This window comes from Glycine max, chromosome 11 (genome assembly GCF_000004515.6).
Source record: "Glycine max cultivar Williams 82 chromosome 11, Glycine_max_v4.0, whole genome shotgun sequence".
Lineage (NCBI taxonomy): Eukaryota > Viridiplantae > Streptophyta > Magnoliopsida > Fabales > Fabaceae > Glycine > Glycine max.
This window is the reverse complement of record NC_038247.2, coordinates 4,334,431-4,353,704: the sequence shown is the minus strand read 5'-3', so window position 1 is coordinate 4,353,704 and position 19,274 is coordinate 4,334,431. Positions and strand designations below refer to the sequence as shown.

Sequence of the window (19,274 nt, the reverse complement as noted above, 5' to 3'; positions counted from 1 at the left end):
TGGAATGTATTTTCTGTTCCGGACTTCTCAATCCGGAAACATAATAGAAGGCTTTCGGATTAGCTATTCTGTAATTATGTTTGTACAATTAAGGATTGAACAATCCAGAATTTATATTTTATTTTCAATCGCTCAATTGGTAACTTTGTAACATGAATTCCAGCTGAACGCTTGATCCGTATACAATAAACTAACTGGGTTAGGAAATATGTGATCCAGAAAACAAAAAATGTAAGAAGAATGGAGTGAGAAGGAGTCAAGGAATTGGGAGAAAGAAGGTCACATAGTATGAAGTTATAATAAACAAGGGTAGTGTGGAAATATTAAAAATAATGGGGTGCATCAAGAAAAAACATGAGTTGCATTAAGTAGCTGCCTCAGGAATATTGGGCTGAAAGGTTTTCATATGAGGCCCAGGTAGATCCAACGAGCCACACTTGGTCCATTGTCCTATATATAGTTTTAAAATCGGAGCTGTTCGTTGCGTTGCGCGATTTCGCAGTTCCTTGGACCGCGAACAACTTCTGCATGGAGTGGGGGACACTGCAGCACCTTGACCTGCGCAACGTTGGTCGTGGCGTGAGACCTCTGCAGCCACATGCAGCTACCTTCCATCCTCACCAAGCACTCGTTGCCGTCGCCATTGGAACCTTCATAGTCGGTGAGTAACTCTCCTTCTCGTGTTTGTATTGAGAATCTTTCCATCATATTGCTCCTTACCTTGAGTTCTCGTCACGTTTAATTGTATTCCATACTCCTTCTTGACTTACAACTGCTTTTGTTTTTATGCTGTTAAAACAGACAACAAACTCGTGACTCGTGAGAAGCAATACATCATGAGCACAAACATGAGCTATTTGTCTTGATGGAAGAATTAGTTACTTCATTCATAAATAAACTAAAACAATGATATCCAATTTGATGCTTGCTAGCCTTTGAAGTCATTGTTCACTAAAAAGTACATAACTTTTTGTAAAGTGTAAACCACCACAATGGCAATGCCTGGTAAACATTTCTTAACTTACTCTTGAATCTTTCATTTCTGAAGGAATGTACTAATAAAAGCAATCCTCCTCGTTGACCCAATACATCTGAGTCATTGGTTTCCTGCGCTCTTGTGAATTGACCGTGTGGACTAGACTTACCTTTTTTTTTTGTTCTGCTGCATCATTTTTATTTTTTACTATTTTTGGTAAAGGTGTTCCTAATTGGTTTGGGAGAGTGTATTGTAACAACTCCACAGATGACAGGTGGGGAAGTGACTTTAGTGAATTAGAATACAGAGAAGGGAGATGAGTGGGATTGAGAAAGGAGGAAGCAAAGCCCTTGAAGAGTCTTGGCATCTGCAATTTTTCTTCTGTTTGAGCCTTTATCTTTGATATTTTATTTTACACAAATCCTTATATGACACTAATACCAGAAGCTAAAGGACCTTGTAGAGATTCCTTCAATAAAACTGTGTTATAGTTCTAGTTTCCTATCTCTGAGTTTGTATAATTTATTTTTTGGTTCCCCATCTCATGGCTCACTTGACAGGTTCCCCGAGAAGCTGCTGCTTCTGTATGCTTCAAGACTGGACTTGCTCACCTTGAATTAAATCATCTTTCAGATACTTTGTCTTGCTTTGATGAATCTTTTCTTGCATTAGCTAAAGAACAATCTCGTGGAAGTGATATAAAAGCTCAAGCATCAATCTGTGCTCAATACAAGATAACAGTCACTCTTCTTCAGGTACTATTACTATGCTTCAATTTCTAATGGAATGAATAGAATGGACTCTGGCCTACAAGTAAATTAGGTAATTGAGCTTCTGTTTCTCTAGGCCATAATACAGTGTTGTTGTAAAACTTTAGTTACAGATTTTCCATGCTGTGAATATTTATTGTGTGGCTAAGTAAGCAATGACAGCTCACTTAAAGCTGTGTTTATTGTTGCATTGAAAGTCTTCATTCCTATATTACTATAAAGGTGTCTTCGTGACTGCAGGAAATTGGACGTTTGCAAAGAGTTCATTGCCTCTTCTCGCCAAGCACAGAATAAATTGCATTCGAACTGCCATAAAACGAAATATAGCGGTGCAAAATTATGCATATTCCAAGCAAATGTTAGAACTACTATTGTCTAAAGCACCTCCAAGCAAGCAGGAGGAATTTAGGAGCCTCATCCACTTGTGTGTTCAGAGGGGTTTGACTAATAAGTCCATTGATCCATTGGAAGATCCATCGCAATTCTGTGCTGCCACATTGAGCAGGCTGTCAGCCATTGGATATGATGTCTCTGATCTCTGTGGATCTAAATTTTCAGCTGTGACTGCACCTGGATGCATAATCTGTGGAATGGGAAGCATCAAAAGATCAGATGCAGTCACAGGACCAGTTCCTTCACCATTTGGTTGAGTCACCCAGATTATATTTGCTTGTACTGTGTGTTCCCTTGCAATGCTGTTGTATAGAGATACACAACTCCATCGTAGGGAGGGATATATACAACTGGGGAAAATTCTCACAAGTCTAGGAAAATTATAGCTTCTACATTTTGTGCACACACGGCTTCAGTTTTGTTATGATTATTTGTGATGGCCCGGGTTTTCCTTTTGTTTTTCCAATTGCCATCCAGGTGACGCTTTCTATGTAATTACAGAATGTTGTTTTCCAGTCATTTTCTAACTTATATTGACCATTTGTGAACATAGAAACACAAATGCTGATTCAGAGAATAAACAAGTTTGCTTTATAAGAAACCGCCATTTCTATATATTTCCTGCTAAAGCCTTTCAACGGACCCAATAGCAGTGTCCAAAAAGGTCAAAACCCTTTACCAAATGAATACATCACATTATTATGATAATGTACTTTTTGTGTGAACTGTACCATATACAAAAGTTCACCACAATAAAATTCAGAAATCTGTGCTGACCGAAATGTTGAGTGGTGAACAGTACCTCTCTCTAAGTTTATTGGTGTAAAAGCAACCTAAAACTGAAGTCATAGGGCATCATTTGTACCAGCTGCGAAAGGGGCTGTCTCCCCCTTCTTTCAAGGCATTCAATTGCTTCCTTTCTCAGTTCAATGGGTAGCTGGAGGCAAATCCAATCCAACAAAGATTCCAAGTCCTTTGCAAAGTCAAGTAAATACCAATCTAGTAACTTTGGAATTATTAACTTGCTTGTTTTTGTAATGCCAACTGCTGCCTGTAAATAATCCCTCTTTGCTGCTTCCAACTCATTGTCAACTTGTGAAGCTGTGTATATCCTAACCTTCATAAAATAAAAACACTTGTTTCATCAATTCAACAAACCAGGGAAAAACATAAAAAAGATTTTATCCACATCAAGATAGAAATTTAGCTTGTAGCATTTAATAATACTAACATTGTTATTGATCCTAAAAATGAAAAATGGAAAAGTGGCAACCTTTTTACCCGGTTTAATTTTGTATTATAATGATTTCGTGAATTTCTTAGCTTATCCACGCATGTCTTCTTAATTCCTATACCAGATATTTCAAATTCTCATAATATAACACCCGATCTGGTAACATTCAACCATACGAGATATTTTTTCTGAAAAAAAAATCCAAAAAATATTTAAGCAAAAAATTTAGCAGAACTGTTACGATCTGAGCTGATAATGCTGGGTTCGAGGCCAGCACCTCCAGAAATAAGGGGGAAGAAGAAGAGCAGAGAAGAAAGGGAACTTTGCGATTTTCATTCATTTATGATTCTGGCTTATTTACATACTTATTTATACTATCCTCTACTAACAGAATTCTTATCTTTTTGTGCAAAAGGAATATTACAGAATCAAATCCGTTAAGCTTGTCCCCTGCTCTAGCAACAGCATCACACGATAAGGATTGCTACTCAATTCCCTTCCTGCCCTCAAGCATAGTCTCGAAGGTAATTTAGTCTTGTGACTCTCCTTTTGGGCTTTTCCTTGATCTGCACCCTTGTATGTCCTGCTTGCACCTCTGCTGATTGTTCTGTTTGCACCTTTGCTCTGTGGTCTGCTGCTTCCCTATCAAGAACCATGACATCTTTGGTTTGGTCATACATTGTCAGACTAATAATTGATCACAAACCAAGTTATAGTTAAAAAAAAGCAATTAGTCAGTGTCCACATAACAATATTGTCTAATTTGAGAAACAAAAATACCGCAGGTGAAGAACAGCTTCCACAGGAAAGTGCAAATGTAACCAAGGGCTCTGACCATTCCAAGCCAAATATGCTTCGCAATTTCATCTCGTCATGTTTTGCAGCTTTTGGGCAGGTCTGTCGCAGGAAGCAAAGATGAAAATCAAGAGATGAATTGTAATCTACAAAGCATGACAAGGACTTCTGAAAAATAGAAAAACTTTTTACACCTCTGAAAGCATAGGCAGGAGAGTAGATTATGCACTTACAAACATCAGGTGATAAGGAAGTCTCAAGATGAAGTGCTCTATTGTAATTGCATTGAGCTGCAGGCCCCCCACTTCTATTGTTGCCTGCACAAGCATTGCCAAGTTTTAGTTAACTTGAATGTTTATCTAAAGTTTCATCTTGACAGGACACTAAATATTTAATAGTGTGTGTATGTGCATGCGTGTGTGCATACACTTCAGAATAATGATGGGATGTTTTTTATTCTTTATCCTGTCTTATTAGTATTTTCTTAATTTCTAGCGGGAAAAAACGGTCGTTAGAAGTTTAGATTGAAGAGCACTGAGAAATTCTCTCCCGTCAGCATGGGATGGCAGCAAGGATTATTGTTTCTTCTGCTTTGGACACTTGTTCTTAAAAGACAAATGGAGAATATTAGAGAGATTATTGTACCTTCTGCATTAATGCTACAATCCTTTCAGGACTCTCGGGTATGCCATTCTCTAAATATGCCTAAATATACACCCAAACAATCGTGGTTACCCTCAACATGTTAGGCAAGCTAAGATGATATCAAATTGAAATCAAGTCCTCAAACAAAGGCCTAATTCTTCAGCCTTACGTTGTTTTGAGAAGTAGCAAATCAGTGACAGAAAGGTATCTTACATTCAGCATGCAGGAATTGTAAGTGTTTATCCAAAATGCAAGTTTCTCCTGATGAGTAAGATCCTTTATGTTCACAGAGGCAAGTTTCCCGAGTAGAAACCTGAATATGTGTGTTAGTTTAGATAGACACCCATAGTATCAACCAACAGCTTAATAACCTGTTATAACTTACTTTAACCTATGGATCAGAAACACTACATATCTTGTTCGATTGAGGTCAACATTGGAGGCTTTAATCTCACACAAACTATTGTATGTACCAATATCCCTCATTTTGGATTCTGAACAGTGATCCTTTCCCTTGCTGCATGCAGATGTAGAACTGAGAGGTGTTTTTGATTCTCCTAGTTTTTCCTTGAATGTGCCTATTCTCACAAATATTCTACACAAGCACTTGACAATATCCTCTGAAATTCTGTTGGGTGTTCTGTCAACTTCTGACACATTATCATCTAATCTCTCAGCTGTTTCTTCATCTTCTAATCTCCCCCCCCCCCCCCCCCCCCCCATCTGAACTAGCAAAACAAATCATTGTTACAATGACATCTAAATCATTTTTCACATTAAATAGTACTAATTGAAAACTGTTGGATACCTGTAACTTCAAGTGATCTACACATTTATCAGCTGATTCTTTTTTTATTGGAGACTTCTTCACTGGAGTAATGACTTTGGCCGTTTTCTTCTCTGGAGATTGCTTATCCTTCAGAGAGCTATAAAACAGTGGATTCTCTTTTCGCTGTCCCTCTTCTGGGATTGATGATAGCGAATCTTGTTTCATGTGCAATTGTTTCCCGTTCACTAGCTTACCAGTGTGATCAACGACAATGTCAGAGAACAGCTTTCTACTGGAAGCACTTCTAGCAAGAGAAAGTTGAGGCCTAGCCATGGTAGTTGAATTAAGCTCACTTTGGGACAAAGATTTTGATCTTTGATGTTTGGAGCTCCTGATGGAGTTCTGGTCCATTGAGTCCCTCAAATTTTCTGCATTCCTCTTAGAGGAAATGTAGACAGCTTCCTGATATAGACCTTGTCTGAAATTCACAACCTGCTCTTCTAGTCTAACCACCTCCTCCTCCAATACTGCCACTTCAGCCACAAGCTCTAATGTCTAAAAATTACGTGTATTAAAAAAATTAAATAAAAAGTTTATTATAATTGAAATACAATTGATAACTGCCTTCATCTGAGGTTTTCCTAAATTTATTGCCTGAAGCACTTCAATCGGAGTAAAAGAAAAACATGCTGCATTGCCACTTTTGTGTTCCATCTATGCACTAAGGGAAAGATGAAGAGAAATACTGACCTGTGGAGGAAGATAAGGAGGAAGACGAGGAAGGGATCCCAAAGGTCTTGTTAATGCTCTTTCTAACGCTCTGTGAACATTCTCTTCTTGTCTGAGCTTCCTCTTCAACTTATCAACCTGCACAGTTTGAACACAACATAACTACACTGCCAAAGGGGTTGTAGAATAAACACTTTGGGAGTTCAATCACAAAAGGAATATGAACATCATGCACATACATCTTGTGTCAAAGCCATTTTCCTTTCTCTATTTGATCGACGCCCATTTTTCACGGTTTTCTCAGCAGTCACCATTGCCTTTCTCCCTCGAGTTTCCATCTTGTCCTGCTTTGCACATTAACTGATGCATCAAATCTGTGACACAAGCTGTATGCATGAAAAAGAAAAATAAAACGCAGAAGGACAAGACTACGTTTTTTTCATGAGAAGTGAAAGAGCCCAGTTTCAGATTTGGATAAAAAGCGTAAACCTCTTCTTCATATAGAAAGCGATTGCATGATCCATAAGAATAATTCCTAAAGAGAAATTAAGAAAAAATAAAAGGCCATGCGTACGGTTAAAGTTGTTCTTAGTTTAAGCTTTTAAACCGTTTTATTTTTCAATTATTTAGAGCTTTTTTTATGAGGTATCCTCTTCAAGAAGCAATCATGCAGGCAGGAGTCGAGTAAGACCACTGTGAGTAATAAAGCTTTTTTTCTCTACGTCATCATATTCATATTCATGAATCAAACTTGAAACTATTGATTAAGCATGAATAACTCTGTGACACATTCTTTGATTTAGAATAACTCATTTAAGATTATGATTTATGTCATAATTTTAGGAGCTTTTATGCTGTATAGCCTCATTTAACGACCATTTGCTTCTAAAAATCTTGCAAGTTGCAATCAAACAGAAAAAGAAAGAAATAAAAAAAAAATCAGCTACGCTTTTGTTAAACTATAAGAAGAAGATGAAATTACTTTGCCATCATTTAAAGGTGGCTTCATTGCCTTAAGAGTGGTGTGAGCTCTGATATTCACCTACTATGCGATCACTTTCCCAGAAAACGAGAAAGAAAACAATGCAATCTAGTACTGCAAAAAAAGATGAAACATGTAAAAGTTTTATGACATTGATAAAGTAAATCTGCAAGAGGGTATGGTAATAAGCAATGATAGAAAACACAGACTTTGGAGACAGAGTCACATACAAAAAACTGAGAAAGCAGGGAAGACACGGGAACACAAATGCCGGCTTCTGCGTTTAAAATAAAAGAAGAAGAAGAAGACAAGACAACACGGATTTTTGTTTGCATAACATTAAAAAATATCGAACAGAGTGGAAACAAAGTAAGAGAAGCCCACCTTAGAAGGTGGAAGAAAAGGACGAGGTTTTAAGCTCAATGCCTCATTCAAGGACCAATGTAAATGTTCCAGTTGTTCCAAGTACCAACGTTATATGAAAACCATAATAAAACCAAATCTGAACTGATTTGGTTAATGATATTTTCTGCTACTATGCAACATTCATATTGCAAACAAATAAATGTGGTTGGCAGACATGGAATGGAAGAGAGAGAAAGAGATTCTTCAGTGGACTGTGACATGTAACTAAATAACTTTGTTTTGGAATTTAGATATGAGATTCGTGCGAAATTGGAAATCTATGTTTTATACAATACTGTATGTACAATTTGATCCACCCTCCCTCAATCATATAAATTATTACATTCTGTTATCTTATTATTATACTGTTTTGTCTGAGCTTCTTCATCTTCAATGTCTCTGAGTTTTTCTTTCCCAAATGTTTTGTTATTCAATTACAAACTTTAATTTGCTGCTTCTAAGTGATCATGGACTTTTTGATACATTCTTAAAGCATACACAATGGGATTATGGGATGTGATTGTTGTCTGCAAACCCTCAGCCAAAAAAATAAGACAATTGTGTCGTTGGCCACTTGGCCTTGAGAGTTATAAAGACTGAGAAAGCCAGCTTTTATTATTGTTTATTTATTGCGTATAATGCCAAGTTTTTATTTTTGGTGCTCGTATAGTGCCAAGGTCGTGCTTTGTTTGACACCTTTCCATAAAATGTGACTTCTTGTCATCTATCTATCTATGTATATATACAACTATGCATAATGCAAGGCATGACTAAAGTTTTTTTTTAAGAAGAATATTCATGTTTTCGCATCGAGTAACTTGTTTAATTGCATGCTCTACAGCTTATTGAACAGAAAATTTGTGATTTTGAAAGAATTCTTTTGTTAAATTTCACTTTTAACAAAAAAACAAAAGTGCAGTTATAGATATATTGTTTAATATTAGGAAGGAGTAAGTCAAAGTATAAGGAATCCGTCGAGCAAATTACAATGGCGAATTTTATGTTATTCGCAAAAGCAAACAGATCGTTGTTGGATGGAGTCATGCAGACACAAGATTAAGAAGCAAGCAACAGTAGTCAGAGTTTTTTTTCCTTGATTTTTATTTTTTTTTCTTCCATCGGATAACGAATTTTTATTATTATTCTCAAGCTACTTTGAAAGAAAATGTTTCAAGTTAAATAGTGAAAGACCAAAGTTATAGTATTTCGGAGTCTCATTATCATACCTACTCGGACACGTTATTGTGTGCTCTACCTATTCATGGAACATCATTTTGTGCTACCTATTTTGTCTCGTGAATGACAATTTAACTCATGCAAGCATGGACTTTTTGACAAAAATGGGGATTTTGGAGAAAATAAATACGCAAACGAGTTCTTTTGAGAAGTATTTGTATGACTAAAGTTATTTCAAACGTCCATTTGTTTTGTAGTAAGAAGTATTATCCTGAGTGATATCTTTTTGGTAGTAATATTTTTTACTTTCTTCATTGATTATGTTTTATAATTAATGTAAAAGATATTTTTTTACATCCGTTATATTTATATCCAATGTAGAAAGTGTTTAACCCATTTGAGAGTACTTTCTCCAAAATTCTCTTTTTCGTCAAAAAGTCTGAAGCAGGTGAGAGGAATGGATCAAGCATTACGATTCTCGGATAATAGTATTCTTAAAAAATAACAAAATATCCAAATTTTGCGTCTATCCAGAAGATTTAGTTAGTTTATTTGCTCTACATTTTAAAGAGGGAAATTAAAATTAAAAAAAAAATGAATAGATGAAAGAGAGCGAGTGTGAAAGGTTGCCATCAAAGCTTGTAATGTTAGAAGGTTGCAGTCCCATTGTCCCGAAAATTACAAGTATGTGGGGATTATAAGCATTGGCACATCTGTACTATGGCAAACTTCATCCTATTCTCTTGTTCATAATCTGATATTTGCTACCCCACATCACCACACTAAGCACTAAGTTTGTGAGTTTATTTCCTTGAAAGTACCTTGAATTGCATTTGGAGTTTTGGACAAAAGCTTCTTTTTTGTCAACTTTAGTTCAAATCATAATTTTGGAGTTTCACATGGAAACTAAACTAGGTTATTAGATCATTTGTGTACCTTACCCTCTTGTCAGACTCTGTTCGCATCTATTTTAATTCTTCCCCATTATTTTTGCAGAACTATGGGGGCTTTTTAAAAAATAAAAATAAAAAAAAATCATATCACATGATTTTTATGATCTACATGCACGGGAAATGTAAAGATCTGAAGGAAGAAAAACAAAAAATATCCATTGATTTATATATTCCTCTATATAGACCAATTTAATGCACAATCAGAAGGGTAGTCTTTATTTATTTATTTATTGTGGTTGAAGTTTTAATTTGTTGTGGCTAATACAAACATGCACTAAGGAGAAGGACAATCAAGCATTGGAATGACATCTGTTTGAATTTAGGTACGGTATTATCTACTCATATTTATATTAATATTTTTTATAAAAAAATAATTTTTATAACCATATGTATGAATAACAAATTTAATTATCATTGTCGTATTTAATAGGTAGAATCAAGGAGATTTAATTCAGTTGATTCAACAGATTTATATTATAAACTCTTATAACTATGTTAATTTCTACGGATAAAAAAAATCTTATAAATAGATAAAAATAATAAGACCGGCTCAAATAACGTTATAAAAGCTCAAACAATCAAAGCACCCTTTTAGGTCATTGTAGTTCAAATATTCGATTTTCTTAAAAAAAAATCGTATACTATATTTATTCAATGTCATATTATGCATAAATTGTTCTGTCAACTAATTCTATCGAATGAAATAAAAAAGAAAGAACATGATTACAAATGAAAAGAAACTGAAAGATTCCCATTGATACAACTGGAACATTTTTTTTTCTTCTAAGAAACTAAAATGCCATTAAGCCTATTTTTTTTAATAAAAAACTAATTAAAAAACATATTTCAAATGTGTAAATTGTAGGTATGGACCGGATGGTCCCATCCCGTGTGTGAATGGAGGGTGCAAACTGCAAAGTGTCCCACCATAAAATTTTGGGCTCAATCACGTAGTAGTAACCAATGAGCAGCGATGCCATAAGTTGATCCAAAGCATAAACTCCAACGACAAGAGGTTACTTTGTTGTGATTTGTGTAAAGGAAAAAGACACGCGACTTGCACATGGGAAAAAAAATTAAAAGTGGTTTAATCTTCTAATAACCTTCATAGTTCATACATTCATTTCTTCATTGGAGTGCAATGCTGCTTCTGTTTCCTTATCAAAATATCTAAAACCTAAGCCTTATATATGAATCCTATCATAGATATATGGTTTAATTTAAGATAAATGATTTTTTTCATTTGAGTGAAATTTTTATTAAAAATAATATTAATGCACCTCATTGTGATTTTTAATACATTTCTAACATTTTTAAAAAATATATATTATTAAAAAGTAGCAAGATCCTTAACTTAAAATAACTAATTTTGTAATTAATTATCTTATATAACGTTGCTTCAACCAATGGAAAAATATCTCATTCCAATGTAGAAAACTTGCCCCAAGGCAGGAACTTATTGGATCATCGCCTTCTTCACATAGTTTTGACTGTCGATATTGTTGGTTTTTAATGTCTACCTGCCTTTGATTTGTAAATGGGCTTGCATTGCTTTAGATATTTGCCGACAGCTGTTATCTTAATCTTCGCACGTGATCCAGCGATCAAGCTAAAACTACGAGATAGCATGTGAAATGTATGTGTCCTTTTTCAGGTGAATCCCTTTGCTAAAAATAAAGGACTAATTTCTCAATGTATTAAAAGTTTATTTAAAGAATTGACTATTTTTAATAGACATTTTTTACACACATAAACTCGATAATCGAATAACTGACCATATTTTTTTTTTTAAAAAAAAAAAAAACAAGGTTATATGACAATCAATGCAACACCATGTTGACATGTATGTGCCCTGCTCTGCTCAAGTATTGAAACACAATGATGAGAGCTCAAAGCCTAAACACTACTTTTGCTGTCACTCAAAGAAACCAGCTTTGGTGGGACATTGCAGCGGCCCAATAATTTTTTCCAAAGTTAGCTCTCTCCACTATAGTGGATACTGAACTCTAGTCCAAACTCGACCTACATTTAATTAATTAGTAAAGTTATTAACCTGTATATAAACTTTTAAAAAATAATGCAAAACAAATGTTTTATATGTATTGTTTATATAATAATAATATTAGATCTTCGATGCTTCTAAAGGGACGAAAAGGTTACGTGAACTCTACTCTGGTGAATATGCCTAGAGTTTTTGGGCATAATTGCACTATTTTACTTTATTTTAAAAAAAGTAACAATTTGTGCATATATAGTGGTAAAGCCAAGAAATGAGAATTGTGTTGGAAGTATTACTCAATACCCATTGTTTGTACTACACAGTGATGGTGCCGGTTGAAATCTTTGAATGCCGTGGAAAATGGTCCTGAACTAGAATTTGGACCACCTCTCGCTAGTGATTCAATTACTACCGCCGGGACCAGTTGAATGAACTTAAAGACTGAGTGGTACCTTTCAACTTGTCTAGACACCCAAGGATGCCCTAACGGTAGTATAACTAAAGTACGGTTATATAGACGTTCTCAACTTTATTTAACTTTGCACTTCACTATTAACATTTTTAAACTTTAAAGTAAATGATGCAACATACATGTGTATTCAAAAGTACAGGATTGCATACTTTCTTGCTTCGTGCATTATGGCGCCACTGTGAATTTGTGGAGACATGGTCCCAAATTTCACTAAAATTTGGTCGACTGTCATCAACTGTTTGGCCGTGCTCTTCATGTATAATGAAATTAAGCTATTGTAACTCTTAAAGAAGCGAATTTATTGGCAAAATTACAAAAAATCTTATAATAGTCTATTCACAGAAATCATACAACAGAATGTCTTTTCTTTATTCCTTTTATTTGGTATTAATTAGCTCCTAAATAGAGCATGCCTCCTAACTCCCAAGACTACACAATAAAGACCAAGAGTGAAAGAAAACCTATAATAAAACTTGTGCGCTGAAAGTACCGGCATCAGCGTTCTTGATGGAACCCAGTTAGGTAAGTAAACAACGCTATCCCTGTAATTTTATTTATTTATTTTATTGAAACTGAAGACATCATTACTACTTCGAGTCCAAATCAGACAAGAAAAATAGCCATAAATGGGCCTAGTTGAGATCATCAAACTTTCCTTAGCCACACCGATCCAGTCCCGAGTTTAGCGACATACTTGCTGTAATCTAAAACTGCTAAATTCCTGTGTAGATTCAAATATGCAATAGAGGACTATAAAGCAATTAATCTCACATCTACTGTTAGGCTTTAGAGGACTACCAAGTACCAATAAATTTCTCGTCTAGGAAAGCAAATGCTACGAGCTCTCGTCAACCTAAAAATCTCACGTTTACAGTTTCTATGGAAGATCGGGTGTTTTTCTTTCAATACTCAATAGTCAAAACTATCCTAAACAGCGTTTTCCATGATCTTATGACAACGACACCACACCATTATTGTCAACACCTACTATATATACATCAAGTTCAGTTCAGACCAACCACACCAAGCACTTTCCCTTTACTACGCATAATTGTTCTAAGATTTTCATGTACTAATTTTGTTAAAGTAGTCACAAAATCAGAATTGTTTACACTACTAGATGATAGTGAGTGTGCATGTGTGCAGCTGTGAGTATCCCGACCTTTTTTTTCTTCTTATTAACATAGGCCCGGAGTGGAGGCAAGAAAACTTGGAATGACGTTTTTCAACTTATTAGCCTTCTTGAGAATTTGTCACAAGGGTTTGTGGCCCTCTTACAAAAAAGCTGTCGAAATTATTTTCCACGGGACTAGACTTCATGGAAGCAACATTTTTTGGAACTAACAAGTGAAGTCCAGAAAAATGGTCACCCCAAATATCATATGTATACTCATTTGCAAGTCCTGTCTCTCGTGCTTGAACAGCTGTTTGGTTGTGAAGTTGGGATCCAGGAGCTCGAGCATGGAAGTCAACAGTAGATTTTGATCCCAATCGAGATGGAAAAGTGATGGCAGGAATGGGAGAAGTAGCAGAAGGCATCTGAACAGGTAAACTAGTAGCACTTCTTGAAGCTGAATGTGGTACTTGAGAAGACTTACTATTACTGCATCTTTGTGTAAAAACAGGCTTCAATATATTTGACTCAGCAGCAGTGGCAGAAGCTTGATCATTGGCAGAATGTTGGGCAGCCACCTGTGTCATTGGACTAGGAGCCTCGGGGGGTTGCTCCACATCCGGGGAAGTTGGCCAGTTACATTTAGGTGTAGCAGAGGGAGTAGGGGATAAAGGAGATGAGGGTGTAGAATTCCCACTTTGACTGCTTGAAACTTCAGACAGTGCCGCTAATTTGGCACCAAGACTCTTCCTCTTTTTTCTTCTACCCTTTTCTTTACCAGTTTTGACCGTGAGATAACCCAACTGAGATGCTTTCATTGGGTCAGAGCACTGAACTGCTGAGGATGACAATTTTCTTTCACTTTGAATATCCCATGCATGATTAGTCTGTTCATGATTTTCAGATTTTTGTGTCAAATGCTGAGATATTTCCCGTTCAGATGGATTGCCTTGACCATAGGAATATTTGCCACTAGAGGCCTCCATTAGATGATTCATCTCACTAGATATAGAGAGCTTACTCTTTCCCTGGTCATGATGTAGCATAGGGGTTTTCTCAGCACTTTTTAAGGTGGTGTGAACCAAGTTATCATCACTCTTGTAAGAGAAATCCAAGAAGCCCAATGCAGTGGTTTGAGGAAATATGAAACAAAATATCAGAAATATTAAGGATGCAACAAGAACAAATCCAAGAAGGGATTTCTTCAGTCGCATCCAATACATGGATCTCTTGCAGCTACTTAGCATATCATTAGGGAAACTTGCTTTCATGGGTAACAGAAAAATGCCAGTGGCCAAGATGATTTCAAGATCTCGATGCACCACAGCTGCAGAAAAATCAGTTTGATATGATATCAGAAGTTTAGTTGATTCCCCAGGCTCAAGAGCAAAACCCTTACAAGAAAGAATCTTAAAACCATCCAACCCACACTCTCTCCCAGAAACTCTGATACTTTTAACCTCCAATGGCAAATCTCCAGTGTTTTTGGCATATAACTCTTTCACTAAATGTTGTGAACAGGTAGAAGTTATCTCTTTCATGTGAAGTAAGGTATATGGAAGAGAAAAGTTGAGTGTCTTGGGCATTTTAAGATCAAAATCTACACTGTCAACATGCTCAGACCTCTCGCGCAAAACTAGAGAAAGCAACCCTCCATAACCCTTTAAAGGTATCCACTCAACACCTGAAAGATTGTTTCTTATCAATGCGGAACCACTCCACCCACATCGATCAGATGGATAAAAAATTATTGGCCCCAAAGTTACATGATCATGAGGGTGCACATAAGCCTCTGTTAGTGCATTCTCTGGCACTGAGAATCCATACTTTTTTGGAGTAGCACCTTCATCTAGAACCAAGTTACTAGATGAAGAAGGGTGTAATAAATCATCTAAACCCCTACACTCATTAATTATTTCTCCTGAATTTAAGATAAGCTGCATCACAACTGAATGTTGACTGGGATTCTTTACAGTGATCCACTTAGAGACATAACTTCCAACCTGAATCATTGAAAATAACATCTCACGGTCTTTAAGCACTGACATGCTACCCATGGTTCCTTGAGACTTCCAGTTTGCCAGAACCATTTCATCTACATCTCTTGTCTCTAAAGCCTTCAAATAAAAAGTAGCAGAAAGACTTAGCATTAAATAGTTATTGGTGGAAATAAGCATAAATAATCAATAATACCAAGGCCCTACTTAGATAAACTTATCCATAAGCACGTCTAAGAGAAGAAAACAATAAAAGACATATATTATTAATACAGAATTTTGATTTTCATGAAAATTCCACATGTCAACCAATTAACATGCAATGTAAGCATAGCTGACAATACTTGTCAAGTTCAGTATTTTATACAATAATATCATAGATGAAAAGCTATAAATTAGTTAAAGGAACATACTTCCAATGCATTTACAAAATATGCCACTGGATTCAGTTGAAATGCCCCATTCTTAAAAGAATGGATAAATAAATAAAAGACGATATTCATTACTCACTAGTCTCAATTTGAGTTATAAATTAAAAACAGTTCATCAACCTGTGTTCAAACAGAATACAGACAGCCAGAACTGAATCAACTTACCTTGACATTTGGCTGCAATTGCATGCTTCTGACCATATGCCCTGTTTTCCTATTGTCAAATTGGGTATCTTTGGACTTGCCTTCTACTTGATCAGATGAATGCCTTTTCCTTTGATGTTCAAAACAAATATATAAAATGTCCTCACATGGAATCTCAATCAAGGAACTAGTTGAGTCATTAGTAAGAATCAGCAGTTTGCAGTTCTCTCGCAAGGTGGAGACTTTAGGCACAAAGTCATGTAAATCCAAGTGCCGGTGACTACAGTAAACAATGCCAACTTGAGTCACAGTACCGGGGAAAAGCAGTAAACCTTCTTTGAACTTTATACGGAAAAGTTTGGTGTCAGAAACCTCTATGACTTTAACAAAACTTAAAACATATGGGGCATCATTCCTAAGAGAGATAGCGATAGCAATTTCACCACTATCACACATGGCTAGACCCTCAAGAGTTGCTGAAATAAATATACCAACAGTATCATGAGCAGAATGACTATCTACTTCAGCTTCAATAGGAACCATAATAGTATCAGATGTGTCTTGTGAGTGCCTCAGTAAATGCAAACAAAATGCACCAAAGATTTTTCCCTCAAATCCAACCAGAATATCCATCTCCATGAGAGTTTCAGAGCCATGTGGAGCTATATCCCAATTCCTATGGGGCCTGATTGCTACAATCAGTGAACCAAACTGGCCACTATTCACAACCAATCGATCCTTGATAGTTGGGAAGAGCCAAGTATCAACAACCTGAAAATCGTTTCTCCTACAAATTGCTTCAATTTCAACAGAATTATTCCCTGAAGAAATTGATATCCAGGCAGTTATTTCTTCCACATAAAGGGTCTCGTCAAAGGGATTGAACAATGAAAAATTCTTGCTCAACCTTCCACCAGGAGAAATTTGCATACCTGATAAGGGCTGAATTCCAAAAGGAGACTCAGTAGCATATCCTTTAGCTTCTACTATGAATCCACCGGAACTTGTCTGCAAAATAAGGCTACCTGATGACAAGCCCAGACTTCTAGGGAAGTAAACAAAACAAATTAAAGCTGATTCACCAGGTCTTAGGGAAATGTCACTGAAGTTACAAGGGTAGAACTGTAAGTCTGTGCTGAATGGCTCATAGAGGTTTAATATACTATCATTGCATGTATTTGTCACAGTTAAAAAAGCTGATGATGAAGAATACAAGTATTTTTGTCCCCAGTCCAGTATAGTAGGGCCAATCCTTACGTCGGGTGAGACAGAACCATCAAAAGAATTTGATTTGGAAACCTCAGAGTTCGTTGACCAAAAACTTGTTGTCTTCTGCTTAAGTGAAGAGCCTCCACAAGAAGAAATATCATCTTTACGACCAACCTCGGTTTGAAGAGGTGGTACGTCATCCACTTCCTCTCTGGTGTTCAAAGAACACCAGACAACCCCTCCATTAAGTAACCTAAAAACACCATGTTCAGATGACCAACTTTTGTTACTTGTTTGCCTGCCATGTTGAGGTAATTCTGTACAAAATGGACTGCTGTATTGACTGCCAGATTCTCCTGGAGAAGCTTCCTTTACAATTTTCTCTTTATGAGAAAATCCAGACAATATTGATGGAAAGCAGAACGAGTGACTTTTCGGACAGACGTTTTCATAACTGTTATGGGGAGAGGGAAACCCATAGCCTAAACTAGAGTCACTAACAGTGGCGTCTGAAGAACCCAAATCATAACTTCTCTCAAAAGATGCACAACCTTCATAATCTGGTGGGTTTTGTATCCCGTTCAAAGAGCACAGTCCATATCCAGCAAGCCAGAATAAGATGCACGACAGAACCACATAACAAGTGAATGTTTTGTGCAGCAATACCCTAGTAGAAACCATAAATACAAGTTAGAAACTTTTTTTTTTGTTTTTCACCTCACAAATAAATTATGTGCAAACAAGGGCAGAGAATGCTATCAGTGCAAATATAAATACATGAGAATAAAATTAACTGATTGCAATTAACCTAGCAGCATTTATTACAGATTCTTCACACGAGCTTCATGTGGTTCACATTAGATTGATACTATCAAACAGCACATAATGCCCAAATAAAGAAACAAACAAACACATGCAAATTAAGTAATATGAAGCAATAAATAGAATTCAGCCTTGTAAGCTAGAAATATAGAAAAAGATAAGGATCCTTAACCGCAGCGCTGGGCGAAAAGTTTATAACTTTAAATAGTTACCATACCATGGCTAGAGCCAATAATCAATTTGACGATAAAAAAATCAACAAAAACGTAATAAACACTTAAACAGAGCATTTTAAATCTAGCTTCCCCGAACCATTAACCCAAATTAAAAATAAATTAGTAATAAGTAAATAAATAAAACACCCACCCACACACACACACCACGTGCTTAACCTAAAACAATCACAGTACTCCCACTCAAGTCTAAATAAAGGAAACAAACACCTGTTCAAAGTTCAAACCAAATGCGAAGAAGCGATAACGGAAGACCAAAAATAGCCACAGGGAAGGAGTATGAAATTAAATATAAAAAATAAATAAAAGAGAAAAGAAAGTGATCAAGTTCGAAAAAAGATGAAGAAGATAGCGTACCGGAGGCGGAACATGGAGAGTGAGTGTGACAGAGAGTGGGTTGATGATTAGGGTTTGACAGAAAGTGGTGGGGAAGGAGAACCCATACGACACAGCGTTAGAGGGAATTTTTTGGGATGTTCTTAGTGTCCACACAAACCCGATGAGTGGCTCTGTGAAAATTGCTGACAGGTTGGTATGGGAAAGCCCGGTTCAATAAATACACACCATATTTAAAATAAATAAATAACTATATCAATCATAATATTTTATCGAATGTTTAAAATATACTTTTACTTACTGAATTTAAGTATATTTTATGGTATACAAATTATTACTATTTTAATTTCTTAATTAAATAAATTTTAAGTTATTTTCTAAACTACTAAATACTAACAAAACATATTGATGGAAATAACATTTTGAAGTATAATATTTGTGGGAATGTGATTCCTAATGCAAAATTATATTTAAAACAATCGATCTTCTTCGACACACTTTCTTGTATGTTATTTTTGTTGTTGTTTTTCAATAAGAAATAATGAGTCGTGTCAATAATCATGAAATCCTTTAATGCAGAGTCCAAACTATCTTGTAAAATTCCAATTCTAATTGGATAACAATACAAATAATACATAAAGTACTTTAGTTAGTTTTATCCTTAAAAATAAATATAAGTGTAGGGGGCTA

The 19,274-nt window shown here is 35.8% G+C and overlaps 2 protein-coding genes and 2 long non-coding RNA genes across 11 annotated transcripts; 2 read left to right on the top strand and 2 right to left on the bottom strand.

Annotated features, from left to right (window-relative positions):
• Nucleotides 1-251: 251 nt before the first annotated feature.
• Nucleotides 252-2,497, top strand: LOC106795159 (uncharacterized). Its single transcript, XR_001383436.3, has 3 exons — nt 252-661; nt 802-1,731; nt 1,987-2,497. It is a non-coding gene; the product is annotated as an uncharacterized lncRNA (long non-coding RNA).
• Nucleotides 2,498-2,815: 318 nt separating this feature from the next.
• Nucleotides 2,816-7,648, bottom strand: LOC100814669 (uncharacterized). Of its 8 annotated transcripts, none has more exons than XM_014763851.3 (9): nt 7,524-7,648; nt 7,294-7,407; nt 6,551-6,685; nt 6,333-6,449; nt 5,622-6,137; nt 4,402-4,485; nt 4,154-4,270; nt 3,798-4,015; nt 2,816-3,251 (listed from the first exon to the last, which is right to left on the bottom strand). In XM_014763851.3, exons 3-9 carry the CDS (start codon nt 6,647-6,649, stop codon nt 2,954-2,956), a joined length of 1,449 nt encoding a protein of 482 aa, XP_014619337.1. In that variant the 5' UTR covers nt 6,650-6,685; nt 7,294-7,407; nt 7,524-7,648; the 3' UTR covers nt 2,816-2,953. The 8 variants fall into 8 exon arrangements, with proteins under 8 accessions (XP_014619337.1, XP_014619333.1, XP_014619339.1 ...); XM_014763847.3 differs by having other exon boundaries at nt 6,551-6,655; XM_014763853.3 differs by having other exon boundaries at nt 6,551-6,655; nt 7,354-7,407.
• Nucleotides 2,982-4,795, top strand: LOC121173019 (uncharacterized). Its single transcript, XR_005887097.1, has 3 exons — nt 2,982-3,126; nt 3,789-3,897; nt 4,159-4,795. It is a non-coding gene; the product is annotated as an uncharacterized lncRNA (long non-coding RNA).
• Nucleotides 7,649-13,514: 5,866 nt separating the features above from the next.
• LOC100814143 (uncharacterized) lies at nt 13,515-18,781 on the bottom strand. Its single transcript, XM_003538770.5, has 3 exons — nt 18,606-18,781; nt 16,006-17,860; nt 13,515-15,529 (listed from the first exon to the last, which is right to left on the bottom strand). The coding sequence occupies exons 1-3, from the start codon at nt 18,617-18,619 to the stop codon at nt 13,532-13,534; spliced, it is 3,867 nt and encodes a 1,288-aa protein (XP_003538818.1). The 5' UTR covers nt 18,620-18,781; the 3' UTR covers nt 13,515-13,531.
• Between the last annotated feature and the right edge of the window lie 493 nt (nt 18,782-19,274).

Bases quoted from the DNA above. Each gene is read 5' to 3' on its own strand.
- LOC100814669 (XM_014763847.3), bottom strand. From the start codon at position 7,320: ATGAAGCCACCTTTAAATGATGGCAAA. The intron at 6,656-7,293 runs GTAATTTCATCT...TGTGCAAAGCAG, and splicing joins CACCTTTAAATGATGGCAAA to GACAAGATGGAAACTCGAGG. The intron at 4,486-5,621 runs GTATCCAACAGT...ATGCTTGTGCAG, and splicing joins TAGATCACTTGAAGTTACAG to GCAACAATAGAAGTGGGGGG.
- LOC100814143 (XM_003538770.5), bottom strand. The intron at 15,530-16,005 runs GTAAGTTGATTC...TTTTATTTGAAG, and splicing joins AATTGCAGCCAAATGTCAAG to GCTTTAGAGACAAGAGATGT.